At 47.4% G+C, this 22,152-nt stretch overlaps 2 protein-coding genes across 2 annotated transcripts in view; both read left to right on the forward strand.

Moving 5' to 3' along the window:
- The window catches only part of LOC119060254 (putative tetratricopeptide repeat protein 41), a 69,768-nt gene extending 51,961 nt beyond the window's left edge, over positions 1 to 17,807 (forward strand). The window contains exons 10-16 of the mRNA XM_037160259.2: positions 761 to 900; positions 4,594 to 4,765; positions 6,900 to 7,047; positions 7,589 to 7,729; positions 11,383 to 11,516; positions 16,908 to 17,037; positions 17,129 to 17,807. Of these exons, the coding sequence (XP_037016154.2) occupies positions 761 to 900; positions 4,594 to 4,765; positions 6,900 to 7,047; positions 7,589 to 7,729; positions 11,383 to 11,516; positions 16,908 to 17,037; positions 17,129 to 17,807 (1,544 nt within the window). The remainder of the gene's footprint in view (positions 1 to 760; positions 901 to 4,593; positions 4,766 to 6,899; positions 7,048 to 7,588; positions 7,730 to 11,382; positions 11,517 to 16,907; positions 17,038 to 17,128) is intronic.
- A 1,708-nt stretch (positions 17,808 to 19,515) lies between these two features.
- The window catches only part of NT5DC3 (5'-nucleotidase domain containing 3), a 45,432-nt gene continuing 42,795 nt past the window's right edge, over positions 19,516 to 22,152 (forward strand). The window contains exon 1 of the mRNA XM_037160485.2: positions 19,516 to 19,801. Coding sequence (XP_037016380.1) covers positions 19,597 to 19,801 — 205 coding nt within the window. The 5' untranslated portion in view covers positions 19,516 to 19,596. The remainder of the gene's footprint in view (positions 19,802 to 22,152) is intronic.

Raw genomic sequence — 22,152 nt, forward strand, 5'->3', positions numbered from 1 at the left:
TCTGTAGTATGGATGGTGACCCATGGAAAAGGTGGCGGGAAGAAAGCAGGGCACTCGGGCCTGGACGGCCCACAGCACATGCAGAGGAGGGAGTGTGGAGCAGGGAGCGTGGTGGTATCAAACACGTCGGGCGCAGCGATTTGAAATGTCACAGATGGGCAACTGTAGAAGGTCAGCTACCGGGACATTTGGGAAGGGAAATTCTGAAAATAATGCCCTTGAAGTGCCATGTATTTAACCGGGTCTTCAAGTTAAAAAAATTCTCTATATTTTCATTTGTGCATAGTAAGATATAACCACACACAAATGCACACAAAGTATGTTCCTTATTTTGTTCTTTTAATATTCTGTACTTTCTGTTAAAGAAAGGACAATGCAAGAATAATTCAAGATAGTTGCAACAGAGGGCAGAATTGTGTAAGATATTGAAACACTTTTTTTCTTCTTGCTTGAAAAGCACTCCCAAATACAAATGACAGCAATTTGCAGATTGAGCTATAGAAATACTCTTCTTCGACCCTCTGGTTTTCAAAATTTACATATCAAGGTGATTTAAAACCATTAGAGTTATTTTTCATGTCCTTGTTTAAAATAATTGGTAATATACGTAAGCCTTAATAAGAGCAAAGCGCTGATCCCTTGAGAGAGCAGCACTAAAATATGGATAATATATTTAACTCCTGTACCAGGAGTCAGTGACGGGGATTCCTTGTTCTTTTCCAATGTGATTTAGGACAATTTGCTTTTCCTTCTATTCCAGTGCTGGAATGTAGGCCTCTGGAGGCCACTGCCACAGACAAGTGCAGATTAATGTTCTTTATTGCGAGATTTTTGAAGCTGATGGGCAAGACCAAAGAAGCAGAAGAGCTGTTCTTGAGTGTTGAAAGCATGTTAGTGCAGGTGATGTGGGAAATAATTCTATTTTAACTTTGTTTTTTCTTTTGAAAGGGAACCTCTTAGGTACATTTTAAAAGAATTTAAATATTTTATTGTTTAAGCTATTGTAGTTGTCTGAATTTTCCCCCTTTGCCCCCCTGCATCCGTCCTGCCCCTCCCCCCCAGCCAATCCCCACACGGTTGTCTGTGTCCAGGGGTCACGCATCTACGTCCTTTGTCTAATCTCTTCCCCTTCTTTCAACCAGCCCTGCCTCCTCCTCCCCTCCTACAGCTGTCCATCTGTCCTTGTTTCCATGCCTCCAGTTCTGTTTTGCTCGTTAGTTTATTCTGTTCACCAGATTCCACTTATAAGTGAGATCATATGGTATTTATCTTTCAATGACTGGCTTGTTTCACTAAATCCTTCAGGCATTATTCCTCTTATTATTTTGTTAGATATTTTTAGATATCATCTACCTGTGTTCCTTTTCAATGAAGTCCACAAATGGAGAGATCAGTGAATTATGTTCATTAATGAGGAAGCAATGATTTTTAACCCATGCCCCAAACTGTATATTAATGACGAGTAGCAGTAAATAGATGGGAGTTGATATAGAATGAATGCCTATGCATCTTTTGTGGGGGCGGGGAGAGGAATGTTCATAAAGAAAAGGGGAAACTTGAGTAGTGGACTGAAGTGAATTAATAAAAGATTGGTTGCCGATGTGGTCACACTTTTCATAAAGTGTTGGGGAAAGTTGATTGATTATCTTGTCTATATTGATTTACTTTTTCAGAAATAGGAACTTTTGGCTTCATTGAACACAATGAAAGTTTCACTCATATAACTATTAGCCATGCTTAGGACGACATTTAACTGCCCTTTAAGAAAAATATCAATTTTTACTGATTTCAGTATTATTTGTGGACCACAGATAGTATAATCCAAGACAAAGCTGTCTTCATTTTGAAGCAAACACCTTCAGGTTTTCACAAAAGACTGTCTCCAACCCCGCTGACGCACAGCTAGCTCTACAGAAGGAATTCCAGCTGACCAGATTTATGAGTCAACTTTGCAAGTTCTGTTATGGCACAGACCATTCTCATCTACCAATTTTGGTATCCTCTATGGCATATTACAGCCTTTGGGCCCCTAAGAAATGTGATAAATGTATCAATGAGCCAATTTGTATGCAGATACTTTGTGTCCTTAGAAGGAAGTGTGGAGCAGTGAATAGAGCCCAGGCTGTTCGCAGACTGATGCACATTTAAAGCTCTGCAGCCGGCACTCACCGCCGTGGGACCTTGGCAGGGATGCTCACCTCTGACTCAGGGAGTTCTCATCATTGAGGATTCTGCTGTCTGTCTCCTGGGGCTGTTACCAGGTTGACGGGGACAGTGCACAAAGCACTTTGCACAATGTATGGCACACAGTGAGGTGTTAAGAACTGGTAGCTATTTTGTTATTACCGTCTACGGGTTATAAAGTAATTGAAGCCCAGGCTATACATAATAAGAGTTTGATTTAAGCTATTTCGAGCCCTGTTTCATCTTTCAGAGAGTAGAACCCAGTGATTCTCTGGTGTCTTATTATGATTGCAGGATTTCCCCCATACCAGGTGAAGTTCAGGTTCTTATCACTGACATGTGTGTGTCTGGAAAGCACTGGTCATTTTGTTAGGTAATCAGTGAGTGTCTGACTGGCGCCATTCACTCAGTTCTTCACTCAGCCGACATTCACGCAGGGGCTTGCCCAGGCTGAGCACTGTGCCAGGAGGTGGGGAGAGAGCCGTGAGCCAGGCAGGCACGGTGTCTGCCAGCGTGGAATTTCCCATCTCACTGGAAGTCCCTGCCGACCCTGACGTCAGTGATGGAGCACAGCGTGCGGACGTTGGCTGTGAAGGGACGAGGCGGTTTCACAGGGGCGTGCCGAAGCTCCGGCACGCCTAGAGGATTTCCCACTCTGGAGCACCCCTTCCGAAGGCATCAGTCTCATGACCCCACTCTCAAAGTAGTTTTCAAGCAGGTCTTTGAGACTAGCCACCATGGAGACTATTGTAAGAATTTTCTTTAGGCTCTGCAGGCCCTGCCGGAAGAGAAGTTCTAAAACTGTTTTGGGCAATCACGACTTCTCTGAAATACGTGCTCGAGGCCCTGGCTGGTGTGGCTCAGTGGGTTGAGCACTGGCCTGAGAACTGCACGGTCACTGGTTTGATTCCCCGTCAGGGCATCTGCCTGGATTGAGGGCCATGTCCCCAGTCTGAGGCATGCAAGAGGCAACCCACTGATGTTTTTCTCACACATTGATGTTTCTCTCCTTCTCTTTCTCTCTCCCTTTCTCTAATAAATAAATAGTCTAATAAAAAATATGTGTCTGAGAGTACAGATCTTGTTATTTGTGATGTACACATTCTGTATACCACTTTAAACTTTCGTCAGCCTGGCATATTTTAAAGTTTTAATGTAGCGGTTTTCAACTGGGGAGGGGAGTTTTGTCCCCCAGGAATATCTGGCAATGCTGGCAACCTTTGCGCTTGTCACAGCTTGGTGGGGGTTGCTGCTGGCACCCAGTGGGTAGAGGGGAGGATGCTGCTAACCATCCTGCAACGCACGGGGCAGCCTCACAGCCCAGGGGTCTCCTGCACCAAACGTCATTGCCGAGAAACCCTGATTTCAATGGTATGTTTGTTACAGAGGCAGATCTCCCCACTCTCCCCCTATTATTTCACAGTGGGTGCCCCAGGCAGCAGGAAAACCGAAGGGTTTTTGTGTCGGAGGTTCCCTTGTTAAGAAGATGCACAGAAGAGACCTTTGGCATTAGGCAGGTCTGGGTGGGACGCCTCTGCTCTCCTACGTGTGAGCCGTGTGAGCTTGGGCGATTTATTAACCTCACTGAGCCTCAGCTTCCCCAAACTGTAGCAGAGGACTAATCACCCCTGTTTCCTAGCGTTTCTGTAAACACCCTCCGAGGTCATGCATGGCAGGAGCTTAGTTTGGTCAGTGCCCCATAGAGAGTGGCGGCCAGTGGAATCCGTGCTTGGCAATCACTGTGGACGTCAACAAACCTTTGCTGGGCTCCCTGCCCTCAGGAAGTAGAAAAGTCTGGAGTAAGAGGAGAATGTAAGGCGTGTGTTCATAAGGAGGAGGCCGACTAGACCCAACTGCATTTAACTTGCTGATTAGCATTCCCGGTGACAGGGGCAGTGAGACTCAGGGTTGGAAGGACCACGGTGGCCTGTCGACGAGTTGGGAGATGTCAGCCTCCCTGTGATGGGGGCGTCTGCCCCAGTTACACTGATTGTCTATGACAGTGGCCACGGGATGAATCCAGCAAACCCTGAGGATTTGAATCTGATCGACAGAAGTGGGAAAGCCAGAGGGCCAGCTGGATGTGGAAAGGATGATGATAAATTTTAAACATTTAAACCGCTGGGACCTTTAACATCTATATGATGTTGTCGTGTGATTCCTATCTTCAAAAATTTTATTACCCCTAACAACCAGTGAAAACATTTTCAAAATTTATTTTTAGTGGTGTCTCCCAATAAATGCTTCCCTGCCATCAACACTTCATAAATGTTTGGACTTGCCTGAAAAATGTTATAAAGCATACAGTCTTCGACAAGTTTTTTAAGAAAAGAGCCTTCCTTGGGCGGGGGTGTGGCGGCCAGTCTAAGGCTGTGTTCCCTCAGGAATGGCGTCCTTCTCATTTTCTAGAGTCAGGACACGACAGACATGCTTCTCAAAGTCCAGACCGCGGTGGGAGAGCTCTATCTGGAAATAGGGATGACTCAGGAAGCCTTCCAGTATTTCAAGAAGGCATGGATGAGACTGATGGAATTTTCACCCAGCGACCTAAAAGACAACCAGGACTTGGTGAAGCAAAAAGGTTGGTTGGGCATGTGCAGAAGGCGTGACCTCTTGTGTTTCCGAGTCAGACTCCCAGGCTAGGTTCACTCACAAGGAAAGGGGAATGAGGAGTGGCTTTGTTCATCTGATTATTTTGGCAGGTGGGTGGATGTGTGAGGGTTGACCGTAGAGCACTCCTCTTGGGACAGACCATCTTTTCCGAATGTCAGAGGCTGCTGTGATGAGCTTCAGGAAGGAAGGCTTTGAGCAGTAAGTGGGAAAGTCAGAGTTTGCCTCTGAGCCAACCTTTCTAGGTTCACATCCTACCTCTCTGCTGCCTGGCTCTGCGCCTTTAGACTCATCACTTAACCTCGGTGGGTCCCAGTTTTGGTCACAGTTTTCCTGTGTGTAAGAGAGGGATAAAAATAGCATGTGCACAGCATGTTGCGACGAGACTGAAAGTGTTCACAGGCGGCTCTAAAGCACACGGGACGGTGCCTTGCACTCGCAGTTTAGCCAGTATTTTATGCCCAAGGCCACTGTGGCACCACTGAGAGAAAAAGAATGTTCGGTAGGTGAGATATTAAACATTTTAGACCCTGCGACTGACAGTCTGACTAAACTAAAGGACTCTGGACTTATGTTTGATTTAAATGGCTATATCAAAACCACTCACAACTCAGCAGCTTAGAACAGCAGCTGTTTATTATTGACCATAGGCCTGTAGGGGGCTGGGGAGTCCCCCAGTCCAGGGTGGGCTCTGGCAAGCGCCTACAATCAGCTGGCAGGGCCGCTGGGCTGGTTGTTCAGAGTGGGCTCCACTTAGATGTCTGGTGGCTGTCTGGCTGAGGTGACAGGGGTGGCTGGGCCATGTGTCCCTCCTTCTCCAGGAGGGTAGCCTGGCCTGTTCAAGTGGTAGCTGGCAGGAAGCCCGGAGGGAGAGCAGAAGCCAGGCCTCGCGTCAGAACTGGCACAGCACGCTCTCTGCGGCCTTCGGTTGGTCTCAGCATTTGGAGTTTATTCTCAGTGTCGGGAGAGGGGGGAAGCCATCGCCGGGAGTCAGGGTGCGTCATGGCATCTGCTCTGTGTTTTGAGATCCTTTTGCTGCTGCGTGGAGAATGGATGCCATGGTGAGGAAGGGTGGACACGGGAGACCAGGGGTGTGGGGGTTCTTCCCTGCCTAAGTGCAAAGTGGGAGGCCCCGTTGGATGGCAGGGGAAGGGAGTGGTGGGCACTGGTCAGTGAACGAGGCACTACTGACGGTGGGAACGGGGCTTCTTGACAATTCATGGCAGTCCTTTGTAGTTAGCACTGGATTCATCCCACAGAGGGTTAAGTCTGCTTTCCTTTATGACTAGTGATGCTGTGGCAGCACCTTCTGGGAACCTAGCATGTTTTTCTCTCTTCCTAACACAGCATGGCTTAGAAAACACTTTCTGTCCTGGCCGGGTGGCTCAGTTGGTTGGAGTGTCATCCCATACACCAAGAGGTTGCAAGTTCTATTCCCAGTCTGGGCACATCCAGGAGGCAACTGAGAGATGGTTCTCTCTCTCCTTATCTCTAAACATACCTTTGGGTGAAGATTTAAAAAAGAAAGAAAAATAAATTAAAAACATCTTTAAAAAGAATAATAAAAAAGAAGAAAACACCTTTTACTTTTCAGAAGTCTGTATTATTGTCAGAATATATAATTCTCAATAAAGGATCAAAATGCTGACCTTTGCAGAGGGCGCTTCTCGGGCGGTGTGTGTCCAGGCAGAGCCCGGGGTTACTGACTGGGGGCGAGTGAGTCGCAGCCTGCTGTCCCGAGGCTGTACCATTTTACTGTTTCTTGCACACTGGCCGCCCTCTGCAGGACTCCTTATCACGGTGACAACTGGCGTTACTACATCTGACACTCTGTTTCTGACCTGTCCATTTTGCACACTCCGAATTTGGTTTCAATCTCTTGTCTTAGCTCTTTGGCCCAATAACTGCTGTGCACACACACATATGTCTTGTGAAAACTAAGCCCCGTGCTGTGTAGGTTAGGCATTGATTTATTAAGGAAAAAAAAAACCTATTGGCAGTGATGAGGAAATGGTATTAAATGTTCTGCCTCTTGTCTTCTTACCTCTTTTGTGGAAAAGGAAACATTAAGTATCATCTTCTTTGCCAAAATTTCTTCCCTGCAGGCAGAGTCCTGAATGACCTGGCCAAGTCGGCGCCCGAGGGGTACCTGAGAGAAAAGCACATTGTAGAATGTGCGGCCGACACCTCCTGCTTGCTGGACGGCCACCCCCGAGACCAGGCCACCATGAAATACACCGAAGGTGTTCTGATGTAAACATGTATTTTTTTCTTGAGAAGTTTTGGCTTTCTCTACTGGCTTTTATTGTTATGATTGATACACTAAACTCACACCTCACTGGTTGGGTTAAGAAATGCTGAACGGAAGTATTTCCACCCTCCGGGTCAGTGGCTCTCACCCAGGGGTGGTCTTGCCCCCGGCGGGAGCTTTGCCAGTGTCTGTGGACAGTTTTGTGTTATGACTGGGGGTTGCTCTTGGCACCTAGTGGGCAGAGGCCGAGGATGCTGCTAAACATTCTACACTGCACGGGACAACCCCCTGAACAAGTTGTCCAGCCCCAAATGTCAGCAGGGCTGAGGCCGGGAAGAGAGTTCTGGTTTCTTATGAAGACGCACAAACATTTTCTTACAAATCACTTTGGAGGTCTTGCATCTCTGCTGTTCTGAAGCGCTCTGCTGTTTTAGGTCCTCCCATTCAAAACCCAGGAGGTTTGTGAGAATTCGTTTTGGAAACACGATGAATGTAGCCCATGAGTACCATGCCTGGAAAATGACACGCGTGTTTTATTTTCAGATTTGCTGCTGGAAACAGTTCTCTTGCAAAAACAAAACTTCAAGACGGCTTAACTATCAGGAGAAGTTTGTTTGGGGAGAAAAACATGCTAGTTGGAGAAATTATGGAATTTTTAGCAGATTTACTATTTTTTCATGAAAAGTAAGTTTTTTATAAAATGTTTCACGTGTGTATCTCCCCCCGCACCCACCTCCCCGCCCAGTGGCAGGAAGGTCTGGGGACACCCATCAAGGGCGCTTTGCTTCTTTGGCTCCAGTCTCGAAGGGACTCACTGTGCCTGAGAGTTCTGTCCCAGCTGATTTGTCAGGACATTGACCATATGTGTTTGCAAAGAGTTCTTGGCCCACAAACTGCACCGAGGTTTTGGCAGCAGGAGAAGTACAAAGGAGCCTGATGTTGACAGTGAGCGGTTCTTGGCACCATTCACAGGATGACACGCTGACTCTGGGCCTCGGTGTGGGCCTCAGCCCTCCGTCTACGGCACCCACAGCCTGCTGGCCTGTCTTCTGTCAGACCAAGGCCACAGCCTGCAATGTCTCAGGCCATGCTTGCCCGCTACCTCTCCCGGCCAGGAAGTCTCTTGCTCTCTTGTGACATGCGGGGCTTTCCTCCGCTCCCCACATGAGGCCGTTAGTGACAAAATTATCCATGACACTTGTCCCAGAAAGGCAAGGCAGCCATTTGTCAAACCCTTCATGACAGGCACATGTAGGGCCCACAGTAATGGGGTTTTGCAGAGAGGGAGAGAAACTGGACTCAGCTCCGAAGACAAGGAAAAGTGGGGTGGGGATGTGAGTGGGTAAAAAATTACTAAGAGGAAACATCAGGGGTGAACGAGGGTCCTGGCTGAAGGCGGTACCAGGGTTCTTGTCGAAGGCAGGCCAGGCTGCTCGGACATCGGCTGGGGTGGAGGATGAGGACCGTGGCCAGGTGTCTGATGAGGGTCAGAGAGCGAGGTTGGCCACACTGACTCCGCCGGTTTCCTACTCAAACTGGACAACGTGGAGATGAACGTGGAAGTTGGACGTTGAGGGCCAGTGAGAAAAAGCTCGGAAGAGTCTCAGTCGAGTTTGGTCAAGGAGAAACTCTTTGTCGGCGTCTGTGTTTAAACGAGGGTTGTAGGAATTTCCCTCTGGATCTAACCGGTGTTAGCATCTGCCGGGTCTGACTACCTCTCCTGACAGGTTGGTGCGGGAGAAGATCCCGTGTGAGTCCAGAGAGCGACGTGTGCACCGCCCTCTTCCCGTGGCCTGGCTTATACCCCTTCATAGCCAGGTCAGCGACCGAAGGCCAGAGATGGACAAAGTTAAATGGTGAAGTTGTGGACGTTTGTTTGGTAGCCGCTCTCCCGCCCTTCCCTGTTCTCTGTCTTGCTTTTCTCTCGCGCTTTCCACTTTTCTCAAGATCGTGTTTCTCTCACCTTTCACCAGAAAACTGACCTCTTTCAGCTTGTGCTCCCAGGAAGAATGCTGTTGGTCATCTCTAGTATTTGATACTCTAAGAGTATTTACCTTTAAAAGAGTTCAAATGAAGGAGCACCGAAGGGTAAAATTACTGGTGATACGGAGTAGCAGTGAGATGGTGAGCTCCGGGGTCCAGTTGCCTGGGTTCCCATGAGTGACAGTGAGAGCCTGGGTGTGTACCTGACATGTTGGTATCTCATCCATTTCCTCACTAGTAAAACGAGAGCGGTAACAGTGCCTTCCTCGCAGGCCGATTGGGAAGAGCCGTGCAGAAAGAGCTTAGCACGTACCAAAAGAGTCAACAGCTGGGGCTCACGGTATTATTTTGCTCCCCAGCAGGTAACTTTTTTAGGCATTTGATACCACATAAGCCTCCTTTTGTTTCTCTTAAGAGCAGCACTGTGAGCAGAGAATAAGATTTTCTTCAGAGAAACAAAAAGCTTGACAATAGAACCCTTGTCTCATAAACGAAAAATCTGAACATGTAGCTCACCGACTGAGTCACGTGTGCCTCCCGGAGGCTCCAGCACAAAGGCAGAGCCAGCAGGGCGTGGATCACAGGCGGTCACTGTGTTCGGTGGGCATGGCCTCTGTGCCAGAGACCGGGTCAGGCTTGGTGCCTGCTTCCCAGGCCTCACTGCCAACGGCCCACCTTCTGAAACGACTGCCACGCCTTTTTCCTTGTTGACGGTCGTTCTCAGGTGGCTGTATATCCTCCACAGTGGTCAGGATCGGGGGATACTTTGCTACTCGACTGGACTCGCCTGTCACTCATGTCCTGGTGGCGAGCGCCCCCCGAAAGCTGTAGTCCAGCTTTCACGCACTACAGAAATGATCCAAGGGGTCCCGAGGGCCTTGTAGAATGCGATGGGTAGGAATGGATAAATGAGTTTACATGTAAAAATTAAAAGTAAAAAAAAAGAGAAAAGAACAGGGCAGAGAAGAATGAAGAAACTGTCAGCGAGGCGATGGCTGTCCACTCTGTTTGTATCCACTCACCCCTCAGTGTCCTCTGCACAGTCAAGTCCCTTTAGTCCCCCACTTCTCATTTACTGTCACTCGACCTCAACCCTCCCCGCCTCCATTTTGTCTACTCCTGTGGAAGTCACCGGGACACCCTAAATGTGTCCCTTTGCACTTCGACTTTGTTGGTCCTCTCCTGCTGAAGTATCTGAGTGTTGATAGCTCAGCTCCCTCCTGGTTTCTGAGATGCACTCCCCCCTGCACAGATATCTTCTCTGATTATGCCTTCTCTGTTTCTCTCCTGGGTTTCCTCTTTCCCTCGCCGACTCCTGTCCCACAGCGGTGTCCTCTTGGGTTCCATTTGTGGCCTCTGTGCTTGTCTTAGCCTTGATGCCTCAACCTCTCCCGCCCCGGGGCTTCAGCCGACCTTCTAGGGGGTGGTGGCTTCTCGTCTCTCTTCCCAGACCTCTGCCATCACCTGCCCGCATGCACATCCACCTGCCTGTTGGATGTCGCCACTTGGGTATTCCAGAGTATGTTGGCATTTCAGAGTCAGTATTGTGAAGACTGAATGCATCCATCCCCTCTCCTGACAAAATGCTTCTCCTTCACCCAGTGCAGGCATCCTCTTAAGGATCCGTCTTAAGGATATTTACTGTCAGTCACTATGCTAAACGCATTCCATATATTTTCTCATTTAAGCATCCCAACAACTTGATGGTCCTTATTTTGAACATGAGAGATCTGAGGTTTAAGAGACTTAGACGCTTGCCCAGCTTTGAAGTGGTGGAGGCGGGATTAGCACTGGGAAGTCTGTGCCCGGCCACCGTGTCACTCACAGGGCCGCCTGACTGAGAGCTCGGCTCTGGCTGTGTCGTCCTACTGCACGTGTGGGTGCCCCGTGCCCCAGCCCGGCACACAGCATTCCATGTGATGCCAAGCCTTAGCCGGTCTCCATTCACCTCTGTGGCCACTGCATTAGCTCAGCCCCTCATCGTCTTCCTCTGGACTAACTGGCCCCCCTGCCTACAGCCTCCCCTGCGTCAGTTTATCCTCCACACGTCCACCCAGATGACTTCTCTAAAATGCAAATTAGATCACATCATTCTCTTCACGAAACTCTTCAACACTGAAGTCCCAGACCCTAGGTTTGCACTCAGTGCCCTTCCTGAGTGGTCAGTTCTCCGTGTCACTCTCCAGTCTCTCCTCCTACATCAGGGAATCCGGTGAGGACCAGGGTGAGTCTTACGCACATTGGTGACCAGTGCCAGCACCAGCACTCTGCAGTTTGTTCAGTGAATGAATGAATGAATGAATGGCGACGATGATCCTCTGATGCAAAATTTTAACTAAATTTCTCTTTTCTAGATGCCAAATGAAGAAAGCAATCGAATATTATAAACAAGTGGTAAAAATAAAGGACAATGCAATCACTCTGGCCAGCTCCTCACTCGTCAGAAAGCAGCTGAGCGTCAGCCTCAGCGATACCTGTTGTAAATTAGGTAACTGCTCCGGTCTAGTTCCTGTCAGAAGCAGGTGACTCTGCTTATTTAAAGGACGTCGTCTGTGAAGCAAGCAACTGTGCCACATACTTTCGGCTTCTATTTTGCTGCCTGTTTACCTTCCCTCCTTAGGGAAGGGTCCCAGTCTGGCAGGGCTGCTCTAACGGAGCACCACAGACTGGGTGGCGTAAACAGCCAGAACCTCCTTCTCACCCTTTCGGAGGCTGGGAAGCCCCAGACCCAGGCACCAAACGGCCATCGCAGGACGATAAGGGCGGCGAGAGGCCTGCCTTACGGATAGGTCAGAAAGGTTACCTCCGACAGGCCCCCAGTTTACATTCTTCTAGGTAGTTAACGGGGGTGCCCTGTAGGAGTTTCTCTTGAGCCCGAAGGGTCTCGGTCGTCTTTACCTGAAGGTAATTCACAGACCACAGAGGCACATCTTGAGTTGTCACACGAGGTTTCTAATATATACACTAAAATCGTAATGTGACTTCAGAGTCATGAAGGAGCTCAAAGGACCCTTTTATGACACTCATTTTCTATGTCTTTGCAATGTGAGTATTTTGACCCCTTAGACAGACTGAATAGGGTTCTTGTGATTTATTCTTTGTTATCTTCAGAAAGCATCAGGAATAGTGCTCCATCCGTGCAGGACTCGGGACGGAGGGGGAGAACAGGTTCTTTCTGGGCCTTCAACAGAAGTGTTGGCTGTGCTCCAGGCTAATAACATCAAGAGAAATGGCCTAAATTGTATGTTAACCTATTGAAAACAGTAACCTTTAACTGATTTTTTTAGAATTCAGTTTGGATTATAGATTAATGATGATAATTGCTGGCTTGAAAAGTCTTGGCACCTTCCTTAGTCTTGTACTGTTGCATTTGATGAACATGTAAAATGCAGTGTAATCCACCGAGGGGTGTGAAAATAGTGGGTTTCCAGCTATGGTAACTCAGATCTTAATTATCCTCATAATATTTTTATGCATGAGATTATAGTAAACTCATGTTAAAGTGATGGATTTGATAGAGGGCGTTCAGTCCTAAATCTTATTTCTTCTGATCACGGTTTGGTGAGGCACTTAATCAAAAGTGAAATCTCTTTCTATTTGTTAGCTCCTTTACAGCTTATCTCATCTCAATTTATATATCTTATATATCTTAACGTCTCAGCTACAAGGACAAATCCTAACTTAATAAAACTTAATTCTAGAGATTTTAGTACTAATCTTGATTATGAAAGAGGGCTTTTGTGATTTATGTTCCAAGCTACCTCTGCCACAAAGCCATCTTACTATTCTCCTTCTCTGACAACTGGTTTAAATCTGCCTATTGAGAAGCCATTTCAGGGGGAGAAAAAAACCAGACATGCATGTTTTCGTATTCCATGAGGTCAAGCTGAGTGTTCAGTGTTGAATTGTTTATTTTGGATGAAGTGTGGTAGATGAACATAATGTGACTTCTCTCACCCGGGGGGTTTAAAAAAGAAATGCCAGCCCTCTCAGTCATTGTCGAAGGAAGAAATTAAACAACGGCTCTGGTGGATGACTTTCATTAGGGTGAGTCAGTCCCTTTTGCTACATTTGATTTTAAAAGGCTCCCCTCAGCCAGAGACTTCTCTGTAGCAGGAGGTCCCTTCCTCCAGAAAGTCAGGTAAGTGATATAGACAACATTCGCACTGTAATTTTAACTTAAACCTGTAAATGCCATTCTCTCCCCCCCCCCCCCCCCGCCCAATCTTAAATTTAGGATCAGAGTCTTTTTTTAGTGGGTCCTTTGATTGGTGTTAGACGTTACCTTTCTCACAACTTCCCCACAATGCATCCCCCGCCATTTCTAATTTTGACATCTGTGGAGTGAGAACTTAGATGATTGTGATGCGGTGTGTGCTACCTTTTCCTCCCCATTTAAGTGGACAGTTTTTTATGGTGGCCTTGTGCTTTCATAATTTGAAAGAATTTCAAAGCATTCAGTCTGTTTTTCATAGAGAACAACTCTCTTTCATTTCATGCTCATAAGTTACGAGTTTGTACAATGCTTAATTCAATGACCAGAACCAGACTAACAGACCCAACTGACTCCAGGTTATGCTAGAACCCACCGGTTAGGAACAGAGGTGGGCATGCCAGCAGAGGAGACATGAGCCTGCCAGTTGCAGGCATTTGGTGTGCCGTGGGCATCAGGTAATATGCAGAGGAAAGAGAGGGCCCCGGTTAATCCAGCAATCCAGCTCATGTTAACAGAGCTTCCTTTTCGTTTGTTGTGTGGGTTTAATCATTTTCAGTGGGTTGTCAACTTCCTAATGCTCCTGGTTGCAGGAATAAGTCAAATAGCTCTCGTAAACTGGGAAAGTTTTTAAACCTGGAAGGGACTCTAGGTGATTCTTCAGCTGATTGTAAAGCCAAAGCAATAGCAGGTAAGTCACATGACCCGCCCAGGTGCAGATGAGCAGAGAGCCCTTCGACTTAGACATTAGGATCATGGAGGCCCAGAGAGACCAAGTGGCTGGCTCTCTGCAATCTGAGAGGTAGCAAGTAGTAGGCTTAGTTCTCCGACCTAAATCCCATGTTCTTTCCACGTTTGTGGGCTCTTGGAGTTTGTGGTTTTGGGAAGATAAGCACGTAAAAGATAACTGAGGTCCGACGAGATATATACTGTCCAGGTCCATAGCAATGTCCATGACCGACATTACGAGCGGCCCCAGAGAAGCACAGAGAAGAGGCAACAGAAGACTTCCCAGGGAAAGTGACTTGGCCGTGAGTCCTGACAGGTGTTCGCCTGGGGAAGAAGGCCAGGGGGAGCATTTCAGGCAGGAATAAAGACAAGGGAGGGTGAATCGGGGTGCTTCCTTTTTCCAGAGGAAATAAGAAAGGAACTACTTTATTTATTTAGTTCTGAAAAAAGGGGGGAAACTAGGAAAACTCACCATTTAAAATTTGGGAATAAATTTTCAAGGAAGTTAGCAGGACCTTCCCCTGCATGCCCACCCTTGGTTCATACCTGGTTGAAAATAGTGGGCGTGGCTCCATGGAAAATAACAAAATGGACAGAGTAACTGATGGTTCCTTCCTAGTTGTATTTTTTTTGGAAAATGTAAGGAACCAATGTGACTTCTAGAAATTATAGTCCTTGGATCCTAGGGACCTAGATTTCAATCTTAGTTCTGCTGTTTTCTAGGCTTGTGAACATAACCCCTCTGAGTCTCAATTTCCTTGCCAGCCAAAGGGAACAATAATGACTGCCTGTGGGTTATTCTGAGCATTTAGTGAGGTGATGTCTGCCGAACAACCAGCAGTGTACACACCCTCAGTGAAGGTCTGAAGTGAGAGGAGGGTCAGTGGGCTCTCTCCAAGTTAAATGAACCCATAATGGTCTTTCCTTTTCCTTGGGCCGGGAGGGCTAACCAGGCTGGGTAGTGCTGCCCAGCTGGTACTGACCCCGAGAGAGGACGGAGTGGACTGGAGTTGGGCCTGAGACAAGGATGTCCCTTACTGGCAGCTACTATGCTTGTGCCGAGAAGAATAATCAGACTGTTCAAGAACGTTCTGAAGTCAAATCTCTAGGTATCGATCCAGAATGGGTCATGAGGGTAAAGATCCTGAGGACCTAAGTAAGGCGTGTGACCGAGGGAGAGTCGGGGGGCGTGAGGCTGAAATAGGGCGTGTTTAGCGGCTGATCCCTGTGACAGTCTCAATCCCCTGACAAACAGTCTGTGGAATCTGGTTACTGCTGTCTAGGGAATTTCTGGGAATGCGTTCTTGCTCAGCCACCACATGAGACTTTCTGGTTCTGTTCTTCTTCACTGTTACCAGTTAAAGGCCAATTAAGGCCAATTAAGGCCAATGCAACCTGGCCATCTCGAGTAGGGGAATTCAGCATTCTGCTGAGCTAGATTGGGGCAGCTGAGAACATCACAGGGTGTTATGACAATAATTCAAAACAAAGAGAAATGGCCACAGATTGCTAAATAGAGACAACAGCTGAAACTTTCTATCAGATTTCCAGCAGAAGCCGCAGGCAATATGTGACCTGGGCCATGGCTCTAGAAGCAGAGCTTGTGGAGAGAGAGAGCATCTCTGCAAGCAGGAGCCACCGCTGATGCCCAGAAGGACAATCGTGGGGAAGAGGCAGCCTAGTGTAGAAGTCAAGAGCAGGGGCTTGGGGGTGAGGTCAACCCTGCACTGTTTTCCCAGCAACTGGAGCAAGTTATGTAACTCCTTTGTTTTCTTATCTTTAAAAGACATTGGACACATGCAGATTCTCTGGAAGAACATGCATTTTAGAGAAGATTGCACAGATAGGGACTGAGATGGGAGAGATACTTGTCATTTTGTATCTTTATACGCTTTCATTTCTGAACCATGTGGATGCATGTCCTAGTAAAAACAGTAGATGAAAAAAGAAAAAGGCAGGTGATGATAGTTTATATCTTACAGGGTTATACAGGCCTGATGGATGGTAATTACTCACGTAAATTTGCTCTTATTGTTATAAATACAGGGATGCCGGCAGGGTCATCGGTCAGTGCTTTTTGCCCCTCATTTCCAGCAGTCTCTCTCTATTACATATTCAGATCAATGCCTCATCAGCCTTACATTGTGTTTGTAATCAATGCAATTCTGCCCCTTAAAAGCAGTCTTGTAAATGGGTAAATCAAATAAATGAGTACCACTTGCAAATTAGATTGTAAAATGTACATTTTTTTAAACTTTTAACACATTATAGAGAACTATATCAAAATATTGGCAGTGGCCTTTGGCGATGTATAATGAACACCTCTATAACCTTCACCTGTATTCACACCAACTGTAAACATTTTTGCCACATTTGCATTCTCTGTCTTTCATTTACACACAGACACACACACATGCCATAGTTTTATCTAAACCATTTGAAAGTTGCGGATAGGACACTTCTGTCTCTAGATACTTCAACCTGTGTCTTCTGAGTACAACAAATGTCTTCTCCTATATAATGACAACCAATGATTGAGCCCCAGTAATTTCGCCGTTAGGTAAGACTGTTATCTACTGTGCAGTCCGTATTCAAATGTCCCCAAGTGTCCTAGCTGCTTCCCTGGATAAGATCCTCGGTTGCATTTGGCTGTGTCCTTTAGAGCAGTTAAGTGGGCTTGCTCGGTCTTTCATGATGCTGACATTTGTGAAGAGTCTAGGTCAGGATCTGTCCTACCCTCCCTGCTCCAATGTCCTTCAATCTGTACCTGTCTGTTTCCTTAGAAGTAGACTCAGGTTAAATGTGTTTGGCAGAAATACTACAAAAGGTGATGTTCCAATGCCACCGTCGATAAATGTTTTTTATCTTTCTCTCTTAAATGTGTGAAGTCAGGAGTAATTTTTAAAAATACTAATATTCTTATTTTGGAATATCCAGCAGGTCAGTTACTGATAAGTGACTCTAGTCATCACGTCATGATTGAGGCCCTGGGCTATTTGTACAGGTCGCTCGATTTAAGGGCCACTTCCCTGGGGTCTTCTCATTCATCAGTCCACGGCATCCTGCAGTGAGTTCCTCTTCTGTGTCTCAAAAAGAAATATGCTTCTGGTTATTCTTGTCTTATGCATAACCTCTTGACAATTTCTTATCTTTTGCAGTCTTATAAGGGAAATTGAGTGGATCCGGGGCAGGAGATTTTGGCCTCAAGGCATGAGCTGGCAATACGCTGAGGGTTCTAGAAATGGCACCTCCTTGTGGAAGCACTTGCTGAGGTTAAACTACCACAGCGCCCAGAGTCCTAATACAGTGAGTTCTGCAATGTGCACAAATGCAGATAAGTTGCAGAGGGCTAAAAGCACAGACTTGGCACCTGATACGATTTCAGATAAATCCAAAATTGCTTCCAGAAAAGGGAAAAAGGTCTTGAGACCCATTATTTCTATTTCTGCTGAAGAAAAGACCCAACAGAAGACACGCAGTACTGTTGAAATATGGAACGGCCCAGGAAAAGAAGCATCAGAGAAGAGCAAAGACTATTTTTCTAAGATTTTATCTGTGGGTACAGTGGATGATGTAGTAAAGCTTTCAAGACAAAGGACTTTGTCAGCTGATGTGGAGAGTGGAACTGGGCAAGTCACCAACATGTACCAGCATCGCCTGCTATGGCCTCTTAGCACAAACAATCCCTCTGAACCCATAACGGATCTCATCTCAGAAAAGTGGCTTTTTCATAGGCCAGATTTCAGTTCCACTCCTCAGAAGTGTTTTTTGCAGAAATCTCAGTTTGAAAGATATTTGTTGAGGACCTCAAAGGATACTAATAAAGAATTAAAATGATTATGGGCTCTTCCGTGTCTGTAAATTTTTTCTGCCTATTTTATTTAGACCTTTTTGATGAGATGTGTATATTTTTAGCTGCTTAAAAATACTGTAACAGATTTTTGCTAAGAAGAACGATTTTTAAGTGATTCACATTTGTATGGTAGGTATGTGAGTGTTGATCTCACAGGGTTCCATATCTACAAGTATAGAGAAACAATGCTATAAAGTTCTAATTTGTGTTAGTTTTACATTGTTATAGTTTATCTGTTTTGAACTTATGACTTAATTTTTCAAGTTAACAATTGCTATCACTCAAACTTTTTAATGAAACATGAATAAGAAAATATATAAATTAGACTAAACTTTATTTATTAGAATAAATAAAGTTTAAAGTACCAGAGTCCATGGACTTGAAATCATATGTTTTAAGCATTTTAATTGCCTTTTATTTTATCAGTGATTTGTCTGATGCTACCCATTAACTGTTAAGGAATACTTATTGGCTCTTCTTCCTTAACACCCAACTAAATCCTACCTCGTACATTAGGAAGCCAAAGGGAAGAATCAGCTCAGCTGCGTAATCTTAGGAAAGTTATTTCACTTCTCTCAGCCTCGGTTTCATTATTTATGACACAGGAGAGATTATGCACCTACTTTTCAGGATTACTGAATTACTGCATGAGAGAGTACACACAGCGAACCCTTCAATAAGTAGTAGTTATTATCTGACATGGTTTAACCCAGAGGCCACCTTTTCCCATGAGGCATCTCCTGACCTGCCCGGCCACAGCTAAAGCCCACACGAAAGCTTTGTGCTATTTGCCTTCAATCGTTTCACACCTATTTCATGAATGACAGTATGGTCACCCAGGCAGAGTGCCAGGCTTGAGAGTTATTCCCCTCATCCAATCCTGCTCAACAGTAACTAATAGCTCCGGGAGTCCTCGCAGCTCAGTGATTCTCAGTCAGGTCCTGGGTGGGCCTTATCAGTCTTTCCCGCAGGACCTGAGAGGATCAGAGACGTTGCACTGTGGGAGTTGCTGTTTATTTGACTTTGATGGAACCACAATGCACAGAACAGGGGCAGCCTAGCAGGGCTGAGAAAAGACAAGCGCACCATGCAGTCGAATGCGGGAAGGAGCTGGGTGGCAGTGTCCCAATGGCCTCCCCAGCTCGGCAGAAATCTCCTGAGGGGCGCTTGACTTCTAGGTTATGAAGTGGGGGTGCCTTTCAAGCACATCAGCTCAGCTGCCCTCTCACCGGCAGCACTGAAAGGATCCAAGCTGGGGATCTGGGGACGTCCCGGACCCACTCTCGCGATCCGGGAGAGATCCAGAATTCAGAGGCCATTAATGTGGAGAGAGGTCACCTCCAGAGTGAGGGGACAGGCACAGGCCGCGGGAGGAAAATGCTGCGGAGCTCTGCAGGCGGTGCAGGGGTCACGTTCAGTGGGCCAAGGCCAGCAACGAGTCATCCCTTTCCGTGTGGCCTCGGCCTGACCCAGCGTTCGCCCAACCGCGCCGCCACTCCAGTGCGGTGCAGGGTCAAGAAGCAGCCGCGGCCAACTCGGCGCGCGGCCCCCGCCACTTCGGCCCCGCCTCTCCTCCTGGCCCCTCTCCGGCCCCGCCCCGAGTGCACTAGGCCCCGCCCTCCCGCCCCGCCCTCGTGTAAGCTCCGCCCCACCGCGGCTGAAGGGGCGGCCGCGCCGCCACGTGTTCAGACGCAGGGAGCTGCCTGCCTGCAGGACTGGGTGCGGGCGGAGCTCCGGCCCCGCGGTGCCCGGCGTAGCCGGGCGGAGGCAGGCATGGCCACCGAGGCTGTGGCTGTGGTGGCCCGTGGGGCCTGGGCCAGGGCGGTGGCGGCGGCCCTGCGGAGCGGATGCGGGACTGCGGCCGGGGTACCGCTGCGTGCGGGCTCCGCACGGCCCTTGTGCACAGCACCTGGAACCGCTCCGGACATGAAGCGCTACCTGTGGGAGCGCTACCGGGAGGCGAAGAGGAGCACGGAGGGTGAGTGCGTCGGGCCCCAAGCCAGCTGTACCTGGGCCGGGACCCTCCCCGCTGGGCTGGGGCGCCGGGTCTTCTCCGCTGCGTTCAGCCGGAGACCGAGCAGCGGACCCGCACAGGATCGCAGTCGTGACCCTCGGTCGCCGGGGTCGCCCCCAACCGCGGGCGACATCGGGTCTGCATTGCGATTTGGGGAAACCCGGAAAAATGCGCCTCCAGAAAACTTTGCAACTCTTGTCTTTTGCTGCCGGGAAAGCTGTTTTATAAATTCTTGGGGTTTTTAGCTAGACATCTGCATCAGCAGCGCTTCGGGCTCTCCCGGAGGGTTCACCCACATCACTCGGGGACGGTCACCCTCACGCACCGTTAGACACTGTTAGGAAGGAGCACTAATAATAGGAACAGCCCGAATCCGACCAGCCGCGGATCACTTTGCCTCGGGGCTTCAGCGCAGGTGGCGGTGCCTGAAGGCTACCGATTTCCCTTCTTTGTTTTAGGGGCAGGTGGGATTTGCTGTTTGGAGTAGGAGAGAACGCAGGTGTGCAGTGTTCTGGGCTATCTACCAACCTCAGCAAGGAGGGGGTTGCCGGGAGCGAGGACTTCGTGTCTTGGTGAACTTAAAGTTAGCTTGGTTCCGTTGTTACTAAGGGGAATGGGCAAAGACAGAAAGAGGACGGAGTAAATATCAGTGCCAGGCACAAAGATTGTCTCCCTGAATAATTCCTATGCCTAGAGGGGCCTGACCTGGGATCAAACCTCAATCTTGGCGCTTCAGACCACGCTCTAACCAACCGAGCGACCTGGCCAGGGCAGGACTCAAGTTTAAGGAGCCTGCCCATGGTCACACCTTGATGAATCTGTCTCAACCTCTCACTCACCGTCTTATTTACTGCTTTGTTCTGCCTTCCAGAAGTAGCGGACCATTTGGGCACTGGCGTAAAGGGCCAGTGATTTGGTGCAGCATCTTTTGTTGGGGGAAATTGATAGCTATTTTAAAATATAGCACAGCAATTAGGGGACTGTTTTTACAGCCCAGGTGTTTAACAGCCCAGTGATTTGCCTTGTTTCTTCTAGCTTATGGACTACATACCAGAGATAGTGAAACGCTCTGCTTTCTGCTTCTGTAAATTGTCTCCTGCTTTGGTCTGAAGGACAGGCCTCCCCCCACCTCTACCCCCCCACCCCCCCCCTCTATAAAATAACTGTTTTCCCTTTGTTCAAGGCCCAGAATTTGGAAACTGACTCCTCTGGGTCCACGCGCGCGCGTAAAATAAACTTTCACTCCGTACACCTGAAAGCGGTTGAGTTGTTTTCTGTAACACTTTCAAGGGAGATTTAGAATGGAAAATTGGAACAGATTTTTTGAGGGTGTCAGTGAAGGGTGACACATAGAGATAAGGAGAGATTATTTGGTGGGAAAGAACATTTCGCAGAATCACATTCCCCCCCCCCCCTTTTTTTTTTGGCTAGAAGTCAACTTAATGAAAAAAAAATCAATTGGGATAATTTTCTGAGGGAATTCAAAGTGGCCAGCAAGGCAGAGTGCTATGTAACAGGGCTATTTTCTTGGTTTTCCTTTGCTCAGACTTAATTTTGCATTGGTTTTTGAAGTGGTTGTGTGGTATGGGTGAAAAAAGGACTGGCTTTGGAGACAATGGAAATTGCAGATTTTTGGTGAAAGAAATAGAAATCACATAGCCCAGCTTTTGAGCAGGCAAGACTGTTAAAAATTGAAACTCTTCTTTGAGATAGTTGTGTATTTATAATATACAATTGTGAGAATGAATACAGGGAGATAGGGCACATCCTTTACCCCAGTGTCTCCCAATAGTAACACTTTGAAAACAGTAAGTAGCACAGTATCATGACTAGTATATGGGTATTGATACATTTCACAGCTCTTGTGCAGAGTCCTCTGGTTTTACTTGCACTTGGGTATATACCAGTAAACTTTGGTGTGTGATAATTAATCCCAGGGGAATTTTGGAATATGACAGTTTGAGGGAGATTTTGAGATAGATTAGCCATGTGACCTTGGTGGCAAGTTGTTCTCCTCTCTGACCTTGGTGTTTGACACTGTAACCTGGGGATAATCTGAGGATTTTTAGTGTGGGCTGGGCACCCACCAGATGCTCCGTAGATACTGGCTATTGTTATCAGTTACTAAATAACTCTTTCAGTTTTAGACACATTTAATAAGCAGGGGAGTGGGTTACTTACCTCTGGGTCTAGATCTCCTTCACCTGGGCCAGCGCCATAACTAACTGTGTGGCCTTGAGCAAGCCATCTGATCTCTTGAGCTTTGGTTTCTTCCTTTGTAGAATGAGGCCACTAAATAAGGTGTAAACCTTTTT

Source organism: Artibeus jamaicensis, unplaced genomic scaffold, assembly GCF_021234435.1.
Source record: "Artibeus jamaicensis isolate MK-2021 breed Jamaican fruit bat unplaced genomic scaffold, CSHL_Jam_final contig_233, whole genome shotgun sequence".
Lineage (NCBI taxonomy): Eukaryota > Metazoa > Chordata > Mammalia > Chiroptera > Phyllostomidae > Artibeus > Artibeus jamaicensis.